This window comes from Eucalyptus grandis, chromosome 10, assembly GCF_016545825.1.
Source record: "Eucalyptus grandis isolate ANBG69807.140 chromosome 10, ASM1654582v1, whole genome shotgun sequence".
NCBI lineage: Eukaryota > Viridiplantae > Streptophyta > Magnoliopsida > Myrtales > Myrtaceae > Eucalyptus > Eucalyptus grandis.
In genome coordinates, this window is record NC_052621.1 from 36,920,363 (window position 1) to 36,943,073 (window position 22,711).

General features: G+C 37.6%; 3 protein-coding genes and 1 long non-coding RNA gene across 4 annotated transcripts; 1 reads left to right on the forward strand and 3 right to left on the reverse strand.

The window, feature by feature from the left end:
- Positions 1-1,600: 1,600 nt before the first annotated feature.
- On the reverse strand, positions 1,601-7,424 carry LOC120288937. Its single transcript, XR_005546846.1, has 2 exons — positions 7,330-7,424; positions 1,601-2,115 (listed from the first exon to the last, which is right to left on the reverse strand). It is a non-coding gene; the product is annotated as an uncharacterized LOC120288937 (long non-coding RNA).
- Positions 3,089-5,289, forward strand: LOC104423137 (gibberellin 3-beta-dioxygenase 1-like). Its single transcript, XM_039303226.1, has 2 exons — positions 3,089-3,927; positions 4,139-5,289. Exons 1-2 carry the CDS (start codon positions 3,452-3,454, stop codon positions 4,764-4,766), a joined length of 1,104 nt encoding a protein of 367 aa, XP_039159160.1. The 5' UTR covers positions 3,089-3,451; the 3' UTR covers positions 4,767-5,289.
- A 1,585-nt stretch (positions 7,425-9,009) lies between the features above and the next one.
- On the reverse strand, positions 9,010-11,378 carry LOC104423138 (probable 2-oxoglutarate-dependent dioxygenase AOP1). The gene is made up of 3 exons (XM_010035599.3): positions 10,824-11,378; positions 9,708-10,029; positions 9,010-9,434 (listed from the first exon to the last, which is right to left on the reverse strand). The coding sequence occupies exons 1-3, from the start codon at positions 11,195-11,197 to the stop codon at positions 9,186-9,188; spliced, it is 945 nt and encodes a 314-aa protein (XP_010033901.1). The 5' UTR covers positions 11,198-11,378; the 3' UTR covers positions 9,010-9,185.
- A 7,780-nt stretch (positions 11,379-19,158) lies between these two features.
- Positions 19,159-21,376, reverse strand: LOC104423139 (probable 2-oxoglutarate-dependent dioxygenase AOP1). Its single transcript, XM_010035600.3, is given in 4 exon segments — positions 19,159-19,623; positions 19,898-20,219; positions 20,950-21,274; positions 21,277-21,376. Coding segments are annotated over 4 exon segments (942 nt in total). The 5' UTR covers positions 21,323-21,376; the 3' UTR covers positions 19,159-19,374.
- Between the last annotated feature and the right edge of the window lie 1,335 nt (positions 21,377-22,711).

Sequence of the window (22,711 nt, forward strand, 5' to 3'; positions counted from 1 at the left end):
TCTTAATAAATCACCCATAATTTTTGGGTAGCAATATCAGAATCATTGTGCATGAGAAAGAAACAGATTGACCACATCGACTCTTGAAGTAAGCGCAAGTAGCTTTGTCTAAAGAGCACTGGCAGAATCGATAACGCACATCTTATTGGCAAGGGAGATGACATTAGTGTCTTCTCATCACTTTGCTCTGGTTTGCACCCCACAGTCCTATGGATTCTTTCCACCATGGTTTGTCAGTCTACTGATTTGACAAATTCAAGCAAATAGGTTTTTGACTTTGGAGGAGGCCAATGATTTCGAAGTTGAAAATTGCAGATTACGAAAAGGGAGGACTCGAAGAGGATACGAGAGGGGCAGGCAAGTTTGGATTTTGTCATCGTGTGGATATATTTGGCTTTCATCTCAGCTTGTGTATGTCCCAAATGAATGGAGCATAATCTGCTTGAATGACATAAAACAACCTCTCTCTCTCTCTCTCTCTCTCTCTCTCTCTCTAAGTGGAGCATTATAGTCTCAAAGCACATAAGTTCCTTCTTTTTTTTATTCATAGTTATTGAAACATAAGAAATCTAACAAGAAAAAATCGACATGTTAAATAGTCTAACACAAAATCTTAAGCAAATGGAGGGAGATCACATGTGCATAAAGAGCTTATAAACCACGTAAACAAGTGATGTGTCATATTTTGACAAGAAAAAGATGGACTGAACTTGTTTTTACTTCTACTAAACATTAACTTTCCCTTCAAAAGGTACCGTGAACTGTGTAGAACCAGTTCATTATCTAATTTTTATTGTCATTTTTAATCGAAACTTTCATTAAACTACGTGTTGGGCAAGAAAATGAAATTCTGAACATTTGTCTCTCAATTTAGGGTAAACTCCTCTTAAACCCAGATTGGCACATAGAAAGAAAAGTCTTGTTTTGTGGTGACCTAGTCACTCCACCTTTTTGGGCGCAACTTACTTTCTTGACGGTTGAGATTTACAAGTCCAATGGCCTTCAAAGGAGCATCATGACAAAACCGAGCATATTATGTGTGGACATCATCATGGTACTTCACTATGTATGCCCTTATAGTCTCGCAAAGTTTCTGCTCTTTCACATGGCGTAGCATCTCGGGTACCATTTTGCTGGTCCAAATTTGAGGTCTCGGCCTGTCATTAATTAAACCCACTTATAAAAAGGTGATCCTTTGTCCTTTTGGCAAGTGCTTCCTTAGACCCACGTTTGTAAGTGCTGCATACTTTCTCAAACGTAAATCAGTTCGAACTTTCACTTTCGTCTGGAAGTAGAAAAGTTCCTCTGCTTCCTCATAGGCTTTATACTATTGCGAAAAGAGATCTTTTCGTGCGATGACCTATTACCTTTGGAAGAAATAATCAATTCAACAGAGATTTTAATCTCGAATATCATGTTGCTAAATGACGTTGCCTTCGACATATAATTGGAGCTCTAGTGTGAGTGTAAATAATAGTCTCTTAGATCTATGTGGGCGATTCGTCATTTCCCGCCTTTCTTGGGGGGAATCAAGCAATAATCCATGGTTTTACTGTTAATTAACATGTAAAATAACAGTGGTCACACGAGAAAACTGACCTTGGAGTGACGCTGGAGTATCCTTAACTAAACTCAAATCAAAAGTCATGTACAGCACAGCCTTCAATGCTTTTCAAACTTCCCTTCAATCACGGTTTAAGACAATTTATACATTATAAAACCCTCTTTGGACCCTATTACGTAGCAGAAATTTGTCAACACGTTCCACAGGAAACATTATGATGCTTTGTAACAGGAGATTGCACGGATATCAAGTTCTTTTTACCATTCTGACCACAGACAGACCTAAACAGAATTGATCACCGAGTTTTTGCTGCACTGATGAATGACGAAGTTGCAAATCTCGCCAATGGTCCAATCTTTCATCCTCGCAAGGAGGGAGAAGGCATATTGAATGTCAAACGTTCAATTTCCATGAAATTAGCGGAGTCTTACCACTGCCATTGCGTATGATACATCACGCGTCTCCTCCGAAGTGCAGTCTTGCAGGACTATTTTGCATGTGTAACAGTACATTTCGCATTTGTCCCATGTGTAAGGCTCATCACATGAATCCTGCAATCAGTTTTCGCATGATGATGTCCCAAGATTATTGTGTTGTTCTGTTCGGTCATTGGATGCCAACCTTATAGAATATAAAGAGAAGGCCAAAAAAAAAAAAAAAAAAAAAAAGAGAGAGACAGAAGAGAAACTGACTAAACGAAAATCTTTACTTCCTCCTTGTGCATGGATCAATGAAGATTGACATCTATGGTGCTCCAATATTTCAAGAAAATGACTAACCAAGCCAATTAACACTTGTATCTTTCACAGAAATAATCAGCTACAGTTTCATCATATGCTTCCACAAAGGAGAAACCATGAGCAAAATGGAGAAACCATAAGCAACAGTCAAATGATTTTTAACAGAAAAGTGAGAAACCTATTTACATAATGTCTGGAGACGACCAAAAATGTTTGTGGTTTTGAATGGTGTTCGGTAGCCCACTTGGGACATCTAGGACAAACAACATAATGTAATCTCAGAGTGCACTGAGGCTTTTTAACTTTTCATGGAAATGATCAAATATATGTGAAGATATAAATAGGAGCACTCACTGGTGGACGGACCAGAATGCCCTTCCATATAAATCTTCCAATCTCTAGACAAGAACAAGTTGAGGACAACTAATCAAAGACCTGAAATACCATGTCCTTGTCATACTCATGGAGACTCAGTAGTACCAAAAATAAGCTGCAAATGAATTTTGTGCACCTCCGTGAAGGAACTTATTCAGTTTAAACAGGTCAAGTTGAGGACAAGAATCTCTCTAAACCTAAAAGCCAGCTATATAAATTTCAAAAGAGCAAGTGGAAGGGCAAATTGAAGATATATCCAGGTGAGAGGGAATTTGTACTTTGAAAAAGGTTGATTATGACCAAAATGGGGGCGGATATTGATATGCATGTGTTCCTAGTTGAGGACAAAACAAATGCACATGGAGAGGGAGGGAGCGAGAGAGAGAGAGAGAGAGAGATGGACCCTCCCTTCCATGGAAGCTCTGTGGCTTGGGAAGTTGAGATGCCTTTCCTATCCTTCCGTTATATTGTTTGTAAAGGACAAGACTGTCCTCACTATTTTTGTTCTTTCTATTGTCCAATGTGAAATGCTCTCTGTTATTTCATTTCTTGTCTCCTTCCAATCAATGCCATACCCCAGCACCACTCAACACTGAGAAACCACAATTCCTTCATCTCTATTTAAACTTAGTACTATACCATTTCATATCAAGTGACAAGTACATTCGCTTTACTCTGTCCATTTGTAAACTGTATCTCAACCTATAACCTGACATCGAACACCCTCCCGGTTTCTCTGCAAGTACTCTCTCCCTATTTCTCTCTCCCCGCTATGCTTTCCAAACTCTCAGATGCCTTCAGAGCATATCCTGTCGAACTCCACCATAAACAACTCGACTTTAGTTCAGCCGAAGAGTTGCCCGACTCATATGCATGGACAGAACTTGGTGAGTACCCCTCTTCTCACTGTCCCAGCAAAGAGAGTTTGCCGATCATCGATCTCAATGACCCAAATGCGCTAAAGCTAATAGGCCATGCATGCAAAAGTTGGGGTGTATATCAAGTCACAAACCATGGCATACCAGAGGAGCTTCTTCATGATGTTGAGCGTGCAGCCAAGAATCTTTTCTCTCTGCCGGTGCAACAAAAGCTCAAGGCATCTCGTTCCCCAGAAGGCATCTCGGGTTATGGAGTCGCAAAAATTTCTGCCTTTTTCCCTAAGCAAATGTGGTCTGAGGGTTTCACCATTATGGGGTCACCAATGGAACATGCTCGCCGACTTTGGCCTCAAGATTACAGCCTATTCTGGTACTAAGTCGTAACTCACAATTTTTCTTTTTCAAGCTACTTACTATTATCAATGGATGCAAATAATGCAATTAAAACCATGGACCCACCAAAAGAATCTGAGAGACAGTGTCTAAAGATCAAATCTTCTATTCACTCTTTGTTTAACCTTCATTAGTCGAGCACCTTAACTCTCTTTTAAATGCTTAATTTTCCCTGTTATTTGTTGCAGTGATGTAATTGAAAAGTACCAGAAAGAGATGAAACAGCTAGCAGAAAGGTTGATGTGGCTTATGCTTGGCTCTTTGGGGTTGACAAAGGAAGACATCAAATGGAGCAGCCCTAAAGGAGAATTCACAGGGGCAGTTGCTGCTTTGCAATTGAATTCTTACCCTGCTTGCCCAGACCCAGACAGGGCAATGGGTCTTGCCGCTCACACAGACTCTACACTCCTCACAATTCTTCATCAAAATAACACAAGTGGCTTGCAAGTGCTTAAAGAAGGCAGTGGATGGATCACAGTACCTCCACTTTCCGGTGCACTTGTTGTTAATGTGGGGGACCTCTTTCACATATTATCAAATGGCTTATACCCAAGCGTCCTCCATCGAGCAATGGTTAACCGAACAGAGCACCGGTTATCAGTTGCCTATTTATATGGACCGCCGAGTTGGGTTCAAGTCTCACCTCTACCAGAACTAATAGACTCTAATCATCCTCCACTTTACAAGCCAGTAACTTGGAGCGAGTACCTTGGGACCAAGGCAAAACATTTCAACAAAGCACTGTCATTAGTTCGGCTATGTGCTCTCGTAAATGAACTACCTGATGTAAGTGATAGTATCGTGAAAGTCAGCTAAAGTTTTCTAGCTATTGCCCCTCAAAGTGTGTATTGGTCGGCAAGATCAGAGGAACTGAATTCCTGAGGATTAAAGTGTGCAAGTCAAATGACGAACCAGATGAACTCCCATGAGAATGAACCAAAGGATAAATTGTGTCAAATCATAAAAGCGAAAGACAGCTTTTTGCCCATTTGAATATTTAGGTGAAGGACAAACAAAAAGACAGCTTTTTGCCCAGATGTGAAGGATGATCCTCCTCCAACGAAAATGACGAAAATCAAGGTAAAAATTGTAGGACTAATTATTTATCAAATGAAGCTTGGAAGATGACAAGGGACAAATGAAGACAATTACAGCTATTTCTTGCAAAGGGGAATTCGAACAATGACATTTTTAAAGCAGAAGTTAACTGAGAATGTAAGGCCATGACATTTGACAGCAAGAGTAACAGATCTCTCTCTCTCTCTCTCTCTCTCTCTCTCTCTCTCTCTCTCTCTGTGTCTCTCTCATGCAGGCATGTGGGCACACACACGCACACACACACACAAAGATAATGCGCATACGCTTGTGGCAAAGCAGTACATTAATATGCGTCAATCTATCAACCCTATCATGGCCTGGCAAAGATTTGCAAGTTGAAAATGATAATGCCCTTGAAGCCATGTGCAATATTTTGCATGTTGTCTATTAAAGAGATCATTGGGGAGTTGTTTACAATTTTGCTACTGTTTTGTTCTTTTTTTTCTCTCACCAGCATAAACTAAGCTGCGCTCAAGGAAACAAAAAGCTTTCAACTTTTCCTTCACCTAATCTATTCAGCTTACTCCATTTTCCAAATGAGCAAGTTTATGAGAACTATGCTGCATTTCATAACTACTAGAATCCATCAGGCAACTTGTTTACTGTGGTAAAAGATAACGAGGAACATGGATATGCCATCACTAATCTAGGAAAAGTACCACACATCAGATTCTAGATATGAGAAGAAGTACCTAAAGCCCGGAGGCACGGAAAACAAACTTTTGTCCTTCTCTTGTTCTTTACATGCTTAGGGATCTCAGTCTTGATCCTCCATAGATTGAAAATTACACCATTTGTTGAGGATACCCAGGTCCTCGGAGTATTGCTATGCTCAGGCCATGAAAACTTATTATAGAAAAATAAGAAGCTCTGAAAAGAATGGTGTGAGCAAGAGAAGTTTTGGTTTATTTAGAGTAAGCAAGTTTTAATTGCCATTAACAAACTTTAAGATAATAAAAACGACTTGTGTGTGGCAGAAGTAGTCTCAGTTTCAGTATCTGCAGAAGTAAATAATTCCTCCATTTTGCTTAAAAGAAAGATTACAGGATTGTACCTTATTAGTAAGATGTACTCCACTACAAACAGTTAGTGTCTCGATTAGGATTGAGATCATTTAGTCACATCACACATGAGGTAGCTTTGGCACTCAACTTCACACAAAATGTCAACTGATTGCAAATGTATCTATCAAAGAGAAGTTTTCTTGGAAATGGATTTGCAGCTGACTGACCATAACTTGTGGATGATATAAGCATTCTCCACTTATACTTCCAAACCAAAATCAACACTTTTAGTAACTCTGAAAACATGAGCCTATTCAAAAAGGACCAAAGCGGTCGATGACAAACAGTATATTTCTCTGCATATTATTCATTATGTTTAACCATGCTACTTCTATGGCCAATGGCTATGCTATTCAAAAAGGTGAATCTATTCATGACTAGAGAAGCATGAGTCATAAGCAAAACAACCTTTGGTGGTTTAGGCCATTAATTCTTTCCAAGTGAACAATAAGAGCGTTCTGCTCCTTCCGCACCCGCTATTGTCCAACAAATTTGCTCAATTCCTTTTTAAGAAAAGCTTATGCTCCTCCTCATCAACTACTTATCTGATGGAGTGTCTACGCCATGTCCAATTGCCGTGGCGCAGCAGATTACTGATGACTCAGGCTTGCTTTAAATTGTAAACACGAAGCAACTCTGAACAAAACACAAATCCCATCCTCATAATCCGCTTGGCTTGCTCAATCATGCACCCCGCAAAGCCGCTCGGCCGCTCCATCTCAATAGTTTCTCATTGTGACCACTGCCTGATCGATTGCGAAACATCAACTATTCGATTTCCCACCCAATTAGCCACAACATCTGGGTAACTGAAAGAAACCAACATTGACCAAAACCTCGGAAGAATAACTCATTATTATGATGACTTAGCTAACATTATGCGGTTTAAAGCTGCTAAAAACCAAAAGGGTAAGCAGCGTTCGAGTGATCATGAACCGACAATGCTTCCATGGGGACACACCCGTGCAGGTGCGGATAAATCAAGCGAGGCGAATGAGGAAAGCTAATGCCAGCAGAGCCCACATAATTCCTGTGATCACGAGAAGTCAAAGGCCAAACTACGCATGCAAAATCGATGCCGAGTGCGGGAGAACAGTCGGTATTCGTCGCTACAATTTGGATACCGAGTGTAGTATATAAATGAGCAAACGGAAATGGCTTGAAAACGAAGCACAGAGAGAGAGAGAGAGAGAGAGAGAGAGAAGATCACTTTGAACCTGCGTTATCTCTGCTGAAGCTGAAGAATTCACCGATGAGCTCGAACGAAAACGAAGAGGATTAGACGAAAAGCTCGAGATGGCGCCGTTCCGTCTCTGATATAGTGGGTACATTTGGCACAGATAGGAAAGAAAATAATCCAAAAACTCCTAAACTTATCGATTTAATTCTAATTTTTTTAAATAATTTACTGATTTAGCCTTAAATATTTTTATGAATTTACTAATTTAGTATTAAACATTGTAGTTCTTTTGACTGATTTTGGTTTTAACCAGTCAGTGCCAAATGTCTTACGTGACGCAAGTATTAATGTAAATAATTTTTTTGATTTTTTTGATTTTTTTTTCCTTCTTTTTTCGGTGCCTTTGTGGGGGCCATTGAGCCCTTGCTGGATTTAGGAAAGGTTCACAGGCCCTCACTAGGGTTGGTGAGGGCTTAGGTGAGATTTAGTCGTTAGATTCAACGAGTTTCTTACTATAACCGGTGAGAGCTTGGACAGTTTCTAATCTCTAATGAATCTCTTAGTAGGCTGCATACCCAAATAAATTTATGACCATCTTTGAAAGTGACTACCTTGAATTGAAAAGTGCTCTCCAATTTTAAAACTACATATCAGTTCAATTGGGAGGACCGGGTGCTTATACAAGAGTGTGCTGAGATGTTATTGCAATTTTCTTATATCCAACTTGTTCATTGCTCCCGAAAGGCTAATTTGGTAGTGGATTAGGTTACATAAACCTTCGGAAAAAGAAGAGTTATTTAGCCATTGGCTTTCTTTTTCCCCCCTCAAGTTCTCATGGACCTGTTATGTAACAAAGCCCATCTGTTGGGATCTTCAACTTTGTCTTAGTTTTTATTAATAAAAGGTATATTTTTACCAAAGAAAATAAGTTATGATCATATGTCAAAGAAAAAGAAAGTATAGATTTTGCAGAATTCTAGAAGAAATCTCACTCATCAAAATTCCATAAGAGAAGACAGAATCTTTTAAGAAAAGTTTCATATGATATATCTTATCCATGCTTAATATCATAATAAGCGGATTACTACTACTTAGTATTGGAATAGGTTTGAAAAAGTATCCAAAATTATCTAACTTGGATATTTGTTACCTGTAGAGGTAAGGAGTCGTGGCACGTATGTTTACAATATCTTTCATTTGGCTAGAGTTGAAAAACCACTACTTTCTTGAAAGATTTTATACATCTATCCCTTCTTAGCACATTTTTGTGAGACAAAATCTCAATTTTTTTCCTTTCCAAATGGTAAGTATTTCTTAGAACATGAAATGTGAATCAAATCCATATTTTAGTTTGAATTGAGGTACTAATACAAAATTTTTCATTCGAAATCAAACAGATTCGAAACTTAAAAAGAGGTTGACAACAAGTTCTTTGTCCTTGCACACGTATGATGATCAACTTTGTACAATTTGTTGGAGAGACACAATCATCATAGAAGATTTTGTTTCCTTTCCGGTAAATAATGGGCATATATAAATTATCTTTATGATGTCACATGATCTTTTTCTTAATTATGTTTGAGTTTAGTACTCAATTTCCTACTGGTTTCTAATGATGGTCCAAAACATTTATTTACATATATATAGTCCACGTGTTGTTCTTTGTTGTTTACTTATAAGTTAATTGTTGTAGCGTGAAGCCTTTTCCGTATGCAACTTGATCCATGACCACATTCAAATATTATACAACCCAATAAGGATTCATTGAGCACAGCAAGTACATGACATTCCACCAAAAGAATTGAAAGCAACTCTTTCTTGCAAACTTTTAAGGAAATTGCAGAAATACATATACGTACGTCATTGTGTCTTCAACAACCATGGAGGTCAACATCAAACACCACAATAAGCTTTGAGTGCAGATTTAGCTCTTTGTCCAGTTTCAGTGTAGTAGAAGTCCAAGAACTCCACATGATCAAAGGGCTTAAAGAGCAAAGGGTGCTCTTCATCCACCAACTCGTTGGGTGCTTTTACTATGTACCCACCCTTCGGGACCGTGAAAAGTCCGGCCGAGTACCTTGCCCTGTTCCCACTCATCATGACTTGGTGATAAGGAGTGTGTAATCTGCCGTTTAACCATGCCTGTAGGATCAAATAACGTATTAAGGAAGGAACGTATTCTTTATCCTATGCCCCACAACTCCAGTTGTTCTCTCAAGGGAAATTAAGTTTGATAATCGACATGTTGTGTCATGTGATATGCTAATACTATATTATCAAAATCAAATATTGTTACCCCATTACGACATCTCATCGGTTTTTAGAATGATAGTTTGAACAAGGTTGAATACTTGATTGGTTGACGAGATGCGACAGTTCTCAGAAAATATTTCGAAAGAAGAGGATATGACTTACGTTAAGCGACTCTCCTATCATGACGACGAAAGAATTTGTCGAGGGCCGAGTGCTGATCCACTCGCCGTGTTTGGTCTGGACTTGGAGGCCGTCGACTTCATTCTGGCACAAGATGGTGACGGTATTCTGGTCCGTGTGAGGGACGAGGCCGAGCTTGGGGTCGGTGGTTTGAGGCCCTGCGTACTTCATGAGACGAAAGAGGTAGTTTGTCGAGTTCATGTGCTCGTCCAAGTATTTCTCGACGCCGAAGCTCTCCAAGATCATCCTCCTACTCATCTTATCTAACTCCGACAGCTTTTCCGTGAATGAATGTATGGTTTTACTGCCGCGCACAGAGAGAGAGAGAGAGAGAGAGAGAGAGAGAGAGGTTGTTATTAACTCTTTCTTTTCTGATACAAATTAAATCAACCTTTCAATTATATATATACAAAAGTGTCTTTCTTTTTTTCCTTTTCACTAGTTAATGAAAGTAACCTTGCACTAAGAAACAATCAATGGTCACCTAATTGAGTTAGCGATGAAAAGTTAATAATCCAATAAATTATGTGAATCACATATCAGGAAAACAACCAAATTGATATAATTTATGAACTTCATACATGGAGTGGATTTAACAGATAATTTTTTTGTTATTGGCCAAAAAATGTGCTTTTTCTTTTTGGTTTGAATTGTGGTGGTAGCTATCTCCCCCCATCGATTTGAAGATCCATGTATCTACACTTTCGGCCACATGTATGCTATTGTTATATATTAATTTATTTAAGAATGAAGTGATCGTACATAATTCGAGAGTGCACTATACACACACTGCCTCATCTCACCGACGGAAAGGACATCTAGACCTCCTTTGAATCTTTTAAGTTAAGTCCCACTTCTTTCTAAATCTGGTATGCGGTGTTATAAAAAAAAAATCTAAGAACTTAATTAGACATAAATCGTTAAATCTATCGAGAAGCAAATTCTAACGCGAATTACTTGGGACCTACCGAATAAGAATTTCATCTAGACAACAAGCTAGTTACCTGAACATAAGATTTTGCATTCCTAAATTCTAAATTAATTCACGAGGCACAAAGTATATATAATTATTCCTCATGCTTGAAAATCAGGGATTACCTAAAATTCATATTTCCCTCGGGCCATAATGTAGTGGTAAGGCCATCCACCTTCTCGTATATGTCGGCGTCGTCGATCCCTATGCTCTCGTAGAGCGGGACCATCGGGTACTGCCCGACATAGCCATGGTAGGGCTTCCTCGAAACGTTTCGGAGCTTGGTCTGCAAGGGCAAGTCGAAGAGCTCCTGGACTGAGCCAAGCATTGACTTTTGCAGTTCAACAGGCACCTTCTCGAACCAGGCTTCGAAGCAGCCGTAAGTTTCCAGCGCTTGCTTCACTTCGTCCCTCACGGCGGTCCACTCGGCTGTGCCTGGTTCGAGCCGCGGGCTCGAGAAGTCTATGACCGGGAGCTTCAATTCTGCCATCGACCCCATCTTTTATGAATTGATAAACTTTGGTTTGCTTTTGGTTTTGGTCGCTATTTATAAGATTGGTGCAATGTGCCAAGCATGAACTGAGAACTGAGAAATTGAGGGGGGAAATGTTGCCGAGAGTAAAGACGAGAACAGTCGGCGGATGACGCTGCTTGCTTGTGGAGTTGAAGCTTCTCTGATAGCATTTCCATAGAGAATCTACATTTTAATTGATTGAGCCAGCTTATTACAACAAACTTCACCTTAAATTAAGCAATAAGCAGTCGGCTGATTCCTCACTTCATTTTGATGGTGATTGATGATGCGTCATACCTAAACTTCTGAATAATACTTGAATAATTGATTGTTGTTCATGAGTCCCTTTTGGCATGGGCGATCGTTGTGTTAAATGCATATTTTTCTAAACGAGAAGGATTTACATATTTAATTGATTTTACTAGTACTGATGCACCTCATATTCACGTTTGAGGCAGGCTTAAACATGAAGGACTGTAATTCTTTGAATGCTCTCGTCGACATAGAATTAAGAAATCCCAGAATCGCCACATGCATGGTTTTGTTTCGTTATCGTTGATATGCAACCTAATTGGTTAGGAGTCATGACCATTGGTAATGTACCTGTCAATCAAAATCAATTGAAATTGATCGTTGCGCTTACGTCCTTGCACATGTATGTTGATCAATAGCTGTACAGTTGCATGGAGAGAGACTATTATTATAGAAGATTTGATTCCTGATAACGGGCATATACATACAATCTATGTGAGAGATCGCATGACCGTTTCTTGATTGAGTTTGATCTATTGCTCATTTTCCTAGTGGTTTCCAATGGTGGTCCAAGACATATGTGTCTATACATAAATTTAGTCTTGTTTCACCAAAATTTCTCCCGCGACGAAATATCTTTCACTGAAAGTCGTTCTTTGGCTTTTAATTGGAGAGATAGGTTCTATGGCAACTTAGGACAAGACAAGAAAATACCTAGAAAAATAAACAAATTAACAACTTTACTTCGAATTGAACCATACAAACGCAAATTGTACCAAAATTTAGATGACAACAAGACTTGGGAAGTACGTGTGTTACAAATGAACCAAACGTAAACAAATTGTATCATAATTTAATTGATGATAATAAAGCTTGAGAATGCTAAGATAAAGATATACGCCAGAATTTAATTAATGATACAGATTTGAGAACTGTAGCCGGAAAACACATCGGGAAAATAAAAGCACAATGCAAGAAAGAAGATATACCTAAAAGATAGTAAATTTATTTGATTTGCAAGAGAGGATTTTTCCAATACCCAATTAGTAGTATTTATAGAGGTTGTACCATAACCTCTTCTAAGCATTTTTCAACTGTTATATCCATGCTCCTCCACCTCCAAAAGCCTTCACCTTCTCATGCTGCCACAACCGTATTCTTGAACAGTTATTCTTTTGACATGTATGATTTTCACTCCATGTTCATGATCATTTTGCTTTCTAGTAATTTCAAACTTGTAACTGCAACTTGATAATCTTTATGTGCTGAGCTTCCTCTTGGTGTGCCAACAATTCGTACACCGTCGACCATTATTAGTCATACATTATTGTACATTGACAAGTGATCAACAATGATTATTGATATATGCTGATATCAATATCGATTTTTTGGATCATCGAAAAGGGGTCACGTGCTTGACAATATTTGACGCTTTAATCACACAACCACTCATATAAATGCCTTGGTCAATTTTTGGTGCAAACAAGTCCATGTCTTGTTTGTTGTTTTTTAATGAGTTAAACAACGTAGCGTAAAGCTTTCTCTGCATGTAATAATCCATGGCCTCATTCTGCCATTATAATTGTTAAATTATATCTCGAACTCGAGCCCATGAGCAAATCCCAATCCAAGTAGAAATTCCAAATTCAAATAGAACTTGTGCTTTTATGTTCGAAAAAGCAAGCAATTTATGAAATGCTTTCCATGTTGGATTTAGAACCCTAGTTTGAACCGACAAGTCACATAAAAAAAAAATGGAACGTATTCTCTCATTACACAAAGAGCAAACAAAACAAGTGTTAGAATATCCTTCTATGAGTTTTTTGAGAGAGTTCTCTATGAGAAGATGTGAGATAACACTTCTAGACTTTGCTTAGGTGTAATGTAGGGCCAAGAAATGCGATTGAATGATTAAAATTATGTAATTCTTCAAATTCATGATGCATTTCTTAGTGGCTAGCTCTCCTGTGGAGCATATGTTGACACTTGGATCGACCTATTTTATCCTTGTTGATTTCTTTGGTAATATCTTCTTTTACTTGAATTGTAAGATCCATTAGCTTCCACATTATTCTACAACAATTTGTACTAGGGATAAAGTTAGGGTTTTTAGAGTTGATTTGGAGTTGTTGCTTATCTAATCACTTCTTGAAAACGTCGTGTTTGCAATTATATACGAACCAAGAGTTGAGATTGACAAGTTCAATGAGGGAATTAACTTTTGGTTGTGGAGCATGGAGATGAGTTACTGGTAATAGCCTAATTTTTGATGAAGATGTTAAGTGAGAAGGATAAATTGTCAGAATTCATGATAAGTTAGAGTTTATGGATAAGACAAAAAATATAATCATAGTGAATTTATTGGATGAGGTGTTAGAGGCCAAAGAGAGAGATGCCACAACATTGTAAGCAAAACTCAAGTTGTCTATCTGATGGAGGGTTTGAATAATTGCTTGTATAAGTTTAAACGGATGTTTTGCGGGTTGTATTAGAGCCCATGTAGATGAGTGATGTGCTTGAAGAACATCAATGACACTTGCCTCTATAAGAAATAATGCATGATATTGTTGGCATTTGTGGTAGAATCTTTTAGACACTTTACTGCTTCACTAATATAAAGATGCACTACGATTACCTTGGAAGATGTAAAGTTAATCTTGTGACAAAAGAAGTTACAAAAAGATAGCTTAGTGAAGGAGGTTGCATAAAGTTTGATTATTCAGGGAAGAAACAAATGTAGAGAATCTGGAGGTAACAAATTGAAGAGCCATTTCAAATAGAGGTCTAATGTTCAGAACCATCGGTATTATCATCGTGGTGAGGCAAGGCACTATAGGAGAGATTATTTCTAAGTACAAGGGTAAAAGACTTAAGTTTGAGTTTGCAGGTAATGCTACTATTGTTACTAGAGTATATAATAGTTTTAGTAATATCGATGATGTCTTAGGAGTCAACATGAATTTATTAGGTGATAATTTGATGGTTGACTCTGGATGTGTTATCTTATGGCTTCTCATAGACATTGGTTTACTAGCTACCAATGTACGGAGGATGATAAGATGTGTATGGAAAACGATGCTGCTTGTAAAGTAATAGGAATCAAAATAGTTCAAATTAAGATGCACGATGTAGTGGTGAGAATTTTAACTAACGTAAGGCATATGCCAGAGTTGAGAAATAACCTTGTCTCACTGAGTGCTCTTGACATATTTGGCATGTTCATATATTGGATCTCCTATGAAGGTGAAGTATTAAAGGTCTCCCGATGTGTGCTCACTCTGACATGGGGGAGGATAGAGCGCGAGTTATATCTCCTAACGAAAGCCGCAATGATTGTTGCATTTGCTAGATTCTCTGAGGCCTTAGGTTAGGACATGATACAGTTGTGGAATATGAGACTCGGACACTTGAGTGATAAGGAGATGATTATTTTGAGCAGGAGAGGTTGGTTTATTGATCCATTTTCTAGAATTAGCTAGTTTTTTTTCTCCTACAATCTAGAAATTCCTAGGTAAAGCTTCGGTAGTTTATGAAATGTGGTTTAAAAAATGTCCAAATGAAAGATATTTGGTTGACAATGGTGGTGAACTTAAAGCAAAAGATCTCTAACAAAAGCAAAAATTTTACTTGTAGAGTCGGTGAAGAATGCCTATAAATAAGCTGTAATGGTGCTTGTTCATGTGTACAAAGAAAACCAACAAGTAAGTTACATCCATTAGCCTAAGAACTAAACCAATCATTCAATAAAGTCATATTGTTTCCCGTCTCTTATTCCTTACTCCTTGCCCGAGATAGCCCACACAATTCACACACTTGCAAATCTATCCACAATATAACCCTCGTATCAAAGCATCGTTTTGGTAAGCATTGGGCGTTTGTCTTAGTCACCCTCTTCTAAAATCACCAATCTAAAACTATGATCGACTATGCCTTATCCTCATTTTCCATTCCTATTTTCAATGGGAATAACTATAACTATTGGAGCATCCAAATGACTACCTTCTTGGTGTCTCAAGATTATGGAATATAATGGAAAAAGGTTCTGTAGCTCCAGAAGAAGGTGCAAGCATTCTGAAGGAACAACTATAAAAAGATACAAGGTTGTTATGTGTTATTCGACAAGTAAACTCAAAAATGGTATTTCCAATAGTAATGGGAGCGAAGACTACAAAGGAAGCTAGGGAGATATTACAAGAAGGATTCCAAGGACAGTTAAGGTGTGGCTTAATCAACTTCAGACTCTAATAAGAGAATTTGAGCATTCTAAAACGAAAGTATACGAGACCATTCAAGAATATTGTGGAAGATTAAAAGAACTTGGTAATCAAATGAGAGGCTATGAAGATGAATCACTAACCAAAGGGTCATGAAAAAATAAAAAATACCGGTTTCACTTACTAGAAAATATTATTCTATCGTCACCGAAGAACAAATGACTCAAGGACCATATTAGTAAGTGAATTAATTGGCACTCTAGAAGCGCATGAAAAAAAGATAGATGGTACAAGATGAAGAATTAGTTGAAAGTGCCTTCCGATCTAAAATAAAGATATGGTCTTACCAATTGAAGGAGTTCATGGAAAAATATAAGAGGAGGAGAAACTACTCAAAAGTAAAAATATCCACCTTACAATATTTGCAAAAGAACAAGTTATTTAAAGAAAGATTGGTAGTTTCGGAATAGACCACAATTCCGCTATTATAAAAGATATGGCCATGTAGAGAAAGATTGTCGCTCGAAAACAAATTGTCGAGCCAACTATGTTGAATACAGTGAAGTGTTAATATGAGGAGGTTGTAGGCCTGGTGCAAAAGAGACGTGAGTGTATTTTGGGTAGATTTGGACTTAGTTTTGTTATAAGATTAGTAACTTTGGGGCTTGAGTTGAAGAAATGGGGACTCGGGAGAGAGCGGGGCTGAATTTTGGTTATAATCCGTTTGGGCTTGATCTGCTCTGATAAAAACTTTGGGCTATTGATGAATTGGGCTCAGTTTGCTTTTAGATTGGGCTTGAGTTATTTTGAAAATGGATTTAGTATCGAAGCCCCAAATGCGTCCAGACCCGCGAAACCATATGGGTCCTTATTCGGACTGGGCTTAAAGGCCCCCGCCCCAGTCCCCATCTTGGGAATAATTTTTTTTTTTCAAAAATTAAAAATGTTAAAAAATTAGCAAATATCTTAGAAATAGTTGTTGACCTAGTTTCGTGACTTAAATGCTAGATGTAGTTTAGTTTTCTTTAGTTAGCATAACATTTAGTTTAGGGGTTCAAATGAGTACATTTGGTGTGAGTTTAGTTTTAGTAAATCGGTTATTTAGAAAAGAAATTGAACTCAACTTGATTTTAGCTCTTATGGGATCATGTCCTAAGGCTTATAACATCGCAATGTATATTCTTTGCTTGCTTTGTATTAGGTTTCTTTTTCCGCATTTACTTTAAAGTCTTTTCAATCTTGATTTTTTCTTTATCGAATCGCATTTAAATAAATTGCTTGCTAATTTCTGTACTAGAGGGTTAGTCCAGTTCACAACCATAATGAAACCTGCAAAAACATTTACATGCTCACTTAGTAATTTTAATACCCTTTAGACTCATATTTGGTAATCAAGAATGCATTACTACTTAGATGAACAACTTGCCAAGTTAGTGATACCCAAAGGACATTAATAGATATATTAGCGTAATCGAGTTTCCATTTGTAAACTGCTAAACTTCGGTTTTGGTCGCTATTTATAAGATTGGTGCAAAATGCCAAGTGAGTATGAATTGAGAATTGAGAAATTGAACTTTTGTTGGAGAAACGGCTGCTGAGAGTAGAGACAATGACTGTGGGAGGCATGAAGATGCTTGCTTTTGGAGGTGAAGATTCTCTAATAGCATTTAAATTAACTAATTAAATTTCAATGAAACAGCCAACATGATACAACAAAATTTCCATGTTTTGAGCAATAAAGCAGTCGGCTGGTCTTGATTCTCATGGCGATTGATTATGTATAAGACAAAGTTCATGATACAATCGATAAGTTAAACTTCTGAATGTTAATTAATAAATTCCTTGCTAATAAGTTGAATTCTCTATTTTGGATACGAACTAATCTCATATAATGTCCCAAGTACTATTTGTTTCTTTTATGATTAGCCATTTCTTGATATCTCTTGTTATTCAAAGCCGTGGTGTATTGTGCATCCCCCTATTCAAGTCATGGAACAGATGAAGTAAATTTAGAAAAAAAAAATTGTATTTTTGATCAAGAATGAAATGTTATTAGAATTGTCTATCTCTAGTTCATCCTTTAGAACTATATCACTTCCCGAATCTAATAAAATGGAATGAATTGAGACAATATTTGATAGATATGAAATTATCTTGAATATATTAATTATTTCTTTATCTTTGGAACGCTTGGAAGAGGGAAAAGAAAAAGAAACACCTCATTCATTCTTCACCAATTTTTGGTCTCTCTAGTGAATCTCTCGGTAGGATGCAAACCCAAATGAAGTTATGACCATCTGTTAGAGAAAAAGAAAGAATGAATGTTGTAGGATTCCCGAAGAAATCTCACTTATCATATTCCATTGCAAAGATAGAATCTTTTCTAAAGAATTTCCTATAATATATCTTATCCTTTTATAATATCATGAAAAAAAGGGGATCATCTTTTTTACCACTACTTTTTTTTTTTCGTTGCTGCTAATTAGTTTTGGTGATATGTTGGAAAATGGTTAATACCCTGAAAAACTCTAAATTGGTACACCTGTGACAAATTTACCATAAACTATTTTTTTGACCATGAAAAACCCCAAAGTGATACACCTGTGACAAATTTACCTCGACTAACCATAAAAAATCCTAAACTTGTACATTTATGACAAATTTACCCTAAACTAATTTATTCGACTGCAAAAAACCCAAAACTAGTAAATTTGTGATAAATATACCCTATGCTAAATTAGATTAATACCACAAAAAAATTACAAAAATTTTAAACCGTGACAAATGATGCGTAAAATCCCAAATCGGTATATGAGTCAATTGTTACGTGTCATTTAACTTAATAATTTGACAATAAAATTTAATGAAAACTAACATAAGGTAAATTTGTCACAAGTGTATCGGTTTTGGGTAAATTTGTCAAATGTATACCAGTTTGGGGTTTTTGGTAGTCAAAAAAATAGTTTGGGGTAAATTTGTCACAGGTGTATCAATTTGAGATTTTTCAAAGTATTAACCCATTGGAAAAAGTATCTGAAAAATATCTAATTTAGATATTGGTTACCTCATCGAAGTAAGGAACCATGGCATATATGTTTAGAATCACTCAAAGAGAGTTTTTTTTTTTTTTTTTTTTGAGTCGAGATTTGGAGAGATTTGAAAAATCACTATATTGGTAAAAGCTTGCATACATCTATCCGTTCTTAGTATCTATAGACAAAATCTCCATTTTTCTTCTTTTGGATTGGTAAAAATTTCTCTGAACATAAAGTGTGAATAAATGCAAATTTTAATTTTAATTGAGATACCGATATAATTTTTTCTCTTCTGAATCAAACATGAAAAGCGGTCGGCAATAAGTTCTTTGTCCTTGCACACGTATGTCCATCAATCATTATGCACAGACACATGTAGATATGGTCCATGTTTCACTCTTTTTTGTTTTTTTATGAGTTAATTATTGTAGCGTGAAGCCTTCTCTGTACGTAATTTGATCCATGACCTCATTCAACTATTACACAACACAACAACGATTCACATAGCACAGTTGGTACATGACATTCCACCAAAAGTTCATCACCTAACTAATTGGGGAATGTTAAAAACGACTCTTTCTTACAAATTTGCAAGGAAATTGCAGAAATACAGACACTCACACGTACATCATTGTTTATTCAACAACCATGTCGGTCAACATCAAACGCCACAATAAGTTTTGAGGGCAGATTCTGCTCTTTGTCCAGCTTCAGTGTAGTAGAACCCCAAGAACTCCACATGATCAAAGGGCTTAAAGAGCAAAGGGCGCTCTTCATCCACCAATTCGTCAGGTGCTTTTATCATGTACCCGCCCTTTGGAATCGAGAACAGTCCGACCGAGTACCTCGCCTTGTTCCCGCTCATCATGACTCGGTGATGTGGAGAGTGCAGTCTACCATTTACCCACGCCTGTAGGATCATGTCATGTGTTAAGGAACGTATTCTTTATTTTGTGCTGCACAACTCCAGTTATTCACTTGAGGGATATTAAATTTGAGAATCGGTATGTTACTTAACGGTTGTATCATGTGACATGCTAACATTTATATCAAAATCAAATCTCATTACCCTATTATGGTGTCTTGTTGGTTTATGGATTTATATTTTGAATAAATTTGAATACTTGATAGGTTGACGAGATGCGTAAATTCTCGTGTCTCAAAAGGAAAGAAATAAGACTTACGTAGAGCGAGTCTCCTATCATGACGATGAAAGAATTCGGCGAGGGCTGAGCACTGAACCACTCGCCGTCTTTGGTTTGGACTTCAAGGCCGTCGACTTCGTTCTGGCACAAGATGGTGACGATGTTCTTGTCGGTGTGAGAGTTGAGGCCAAGCTTAGTGTCGGTAGTTTGAGGCCCTGCGTATCTCATGACACGAAGAAGGTAGTTCGTCGAGTTCATGTGCTCGTCCAAGTATTTCTCGACGCCGAGGCTCTCCAAGATCATCCTCCTTATCATCTTATCTAACTCCGATAGCTTCTCCGAGAATGATTGTATATTTTTGCTGCCACAGAGAGAGAGAGAGAGAGAGAGAGAGAGAGAGAGAGAGAGAGAGAGAGAGAGAGAGAGAGGATTCCATCTCAGTATATAGCTTGTTTCCTTCGAAAGGTTGATTAAATATACACCCAAAAAGTTGGTTAAATTTATGAAAGTGTCTTTTATCTTTTCGCTAGTTAATACTAGTAAGTAATGTTTCACTAAGAAACAATCAATGACGCTTAATTGAGTTAGGGACGGAAAGTTAGTAATCTAATAAGTTGTGTCGATCACATATTTAAAAAAAAAAAATGAAATTCACATCAGGTTAGGTCAGATTCACTTACGAATACAAATTCTCATTCAATTTGTGAACCATAACCAACTCTGTTTGATTATTGCATTATCCACTGAGTAGATTTATCCGATAATTTCTGCAATTGGAAAAAGAAATGTGTTTTCTTTCTTTCTTTTGGTTGTAACTGTGGTGGTAGCTCTGGACAATGGTTGTATGTAGATTTTTATCTTATTAGATCTTTAGAGTGAACTTTAAACTTCTCCTTATCCCAACCCTTGACCTGCCTACGACTTGTCTTTGTTATCTAACAGATGACTTGCCTAGGACCAACCGAATTAGAATTTTACCTAGACAATAAACTAGCTGTCTCAACATAGGATTTTGCATTCCTAGCTTCTAAGTTAAATCACGAGGCACAAAGTATATATAAGCAACCCCATGTTTAAAAAACTTTGATTACCTAAAATTCGGATGTCCCTCGGGCCATAAGATAGTAGTAAGGCCATCCACCTTCTCGTACACGTCGGCATCGTCAATCCCCATGCTCTCGTATAGCGGGACCATGGGGTACTGCCCGACATAGCCGTGGTATGGCTTCCGCGAGACGTTCCGGAGCTTGGTTTGCAAGGGCAAGTCGAAGAGCTCCTGGACCGAGCCAAGCATTGACTCTTGCAAATCAACAGGCACCTTCTTGAACCGGGCTTCGAAGCAGCCGCAAGTTTCCAGCGCTTGCTTCACCTCGTCCCTCACGGCAGTCCACTCAGCTGTGCCCGGCTTGAGCCGTGGCTCGAGAAATCTATGACCGGGAGCATCAATTCTGCCATTGATCCCATCTTTTCTGAATCGATGAACTCTGGTTCTGGTTTTGGTTTTGGTCTTGGTCTTGGTCTTGGTCGCTATTTATAAGATTGGTGCAATATGCCGAGTATGAATTGAGAACTGAGAAATTGAACTATTGTGCGGGGGAAAAGGTTGCCGAGAGTAAAGACAAGGACAGTGGCGAAATGAAGATGCTTGCTTTTGCACGTCAAGATTCTCTGATAGCATTCACATAGACCATTTACATTGTAATTGAATTGAGCCAACATAATATGACCAACTTTACGTGAAATTAAGCACTAAGCAGTCGGTTGATCGATCCTCACTTGATTTTCATGGTGATTGATTATGTGCGACACCAAGTTGGCGATATAATTAATAAGCTAAACTACTGAATATCACTTGAATAATTGCTTGTTCAGGAGCCACTTTTGGCCTGGGCGATCATTATGTTAAATGCATATTTACGTTTCTAAAGGGAAGGATTTATATATTTAATTGATTATACTAATACTGATGCACCTCATAATCGCTTTTGAGGAAAGATTGAACATGGAGTAGAATTTAATTCTTTTAATGCTTTTGTTGACAGAGTTAAGAAATCACGGCATCGCCAAATCCATGGTTTCTTGTGTTATTGTTTATACACGACCTAAATAGTTGGCAGTCAGGACCATTGATAATGTATATGTCAATCCAAATCAAATGAAAATGATCGCATGGAGAGGGACAATCATCATGGTAGATTTGATTCCTTCACGGAAGACAACGGGCATATACAGATAATCTATGTGAGATGTCATATGATCTTTTCTTGACTCGGTATGATCTATTATTCATTTTCCATATGGTCCACGATGGTGGTCCAAGACATATATGTCTATACATAAATATAGTGCATGTCTTGTTTTTTGTCCTTTTTTTTTTATGAGTTAATTATTGTAGCGTAAAGCCTTCTCTGCGTGTAATGGTCCATGACTTCATTTAACTATTATATCTGTTAAATTATCTCTCGAACTCAAACCTATGAAAAAAATCCCAATCCAAACATAAATGCCAAATCCAAATGGAACTTGTAATTTTGTATCCAAATAGGCAAGCAATAATTGGAGTTGGGATCTTAGTTTCAGTCGGCAAGTCACATAAGAAAATAAAAACGAAATCCATTCAGTCATTATACAATAGGGCAAACAAGATAAGTGTTAGAATTTTTCTCTTTACAAGTTTTTTGAGTAAGTTCTTTATGAGAAAGTATAAGATAACACTTATGGATTTTGCTTTGAGTGTAACGTAGGGCTAGGAAATGTGATATTGTAATTCCGTAACTCTCCAAATTCTTCATGGATTTTTAAGTGGCTGGCTCTCCCATAGAGGAGATGTCGACATTGGGATCGAAGTCACAT

Coding starts and splice junctions, on each gene's coding strand:
- LOC104423137 (XM_039303226.1), top strand. CDS start 3,452: ATGCTTTCCAAACTCTCAGATGCCTTCAGAGCATATCCTGTCGAACTC. Junction 3,928..4,138: donor CAAGATTACAGCCTATTCTG/GTACTAAGTCGT, acceptor TATTTGTTGCAG/TGATGTAATTGAAAAGTACC.
- LOC104423138 (XM_010035599.3), bottom strand. CDS start 11,197: ATGGGGTCGATGGCAGAATTGAAGCTCCCGGTCATAGACTTCTCGAGC. Junction 10,030..10,823: donor GAGGGAAATATGAATTTTAG/GTAATCCCTGAT, acceptor TGTGCGCGGCAG/TAAAACCATACATTCATTCA. Junction 9,435..9,707: donor TGATAGGAGAGTCGCTTAAC/GTAAGTCATATC, acceptor TTGATCCTACAG/GCATGGTTAAACGGCAGATT.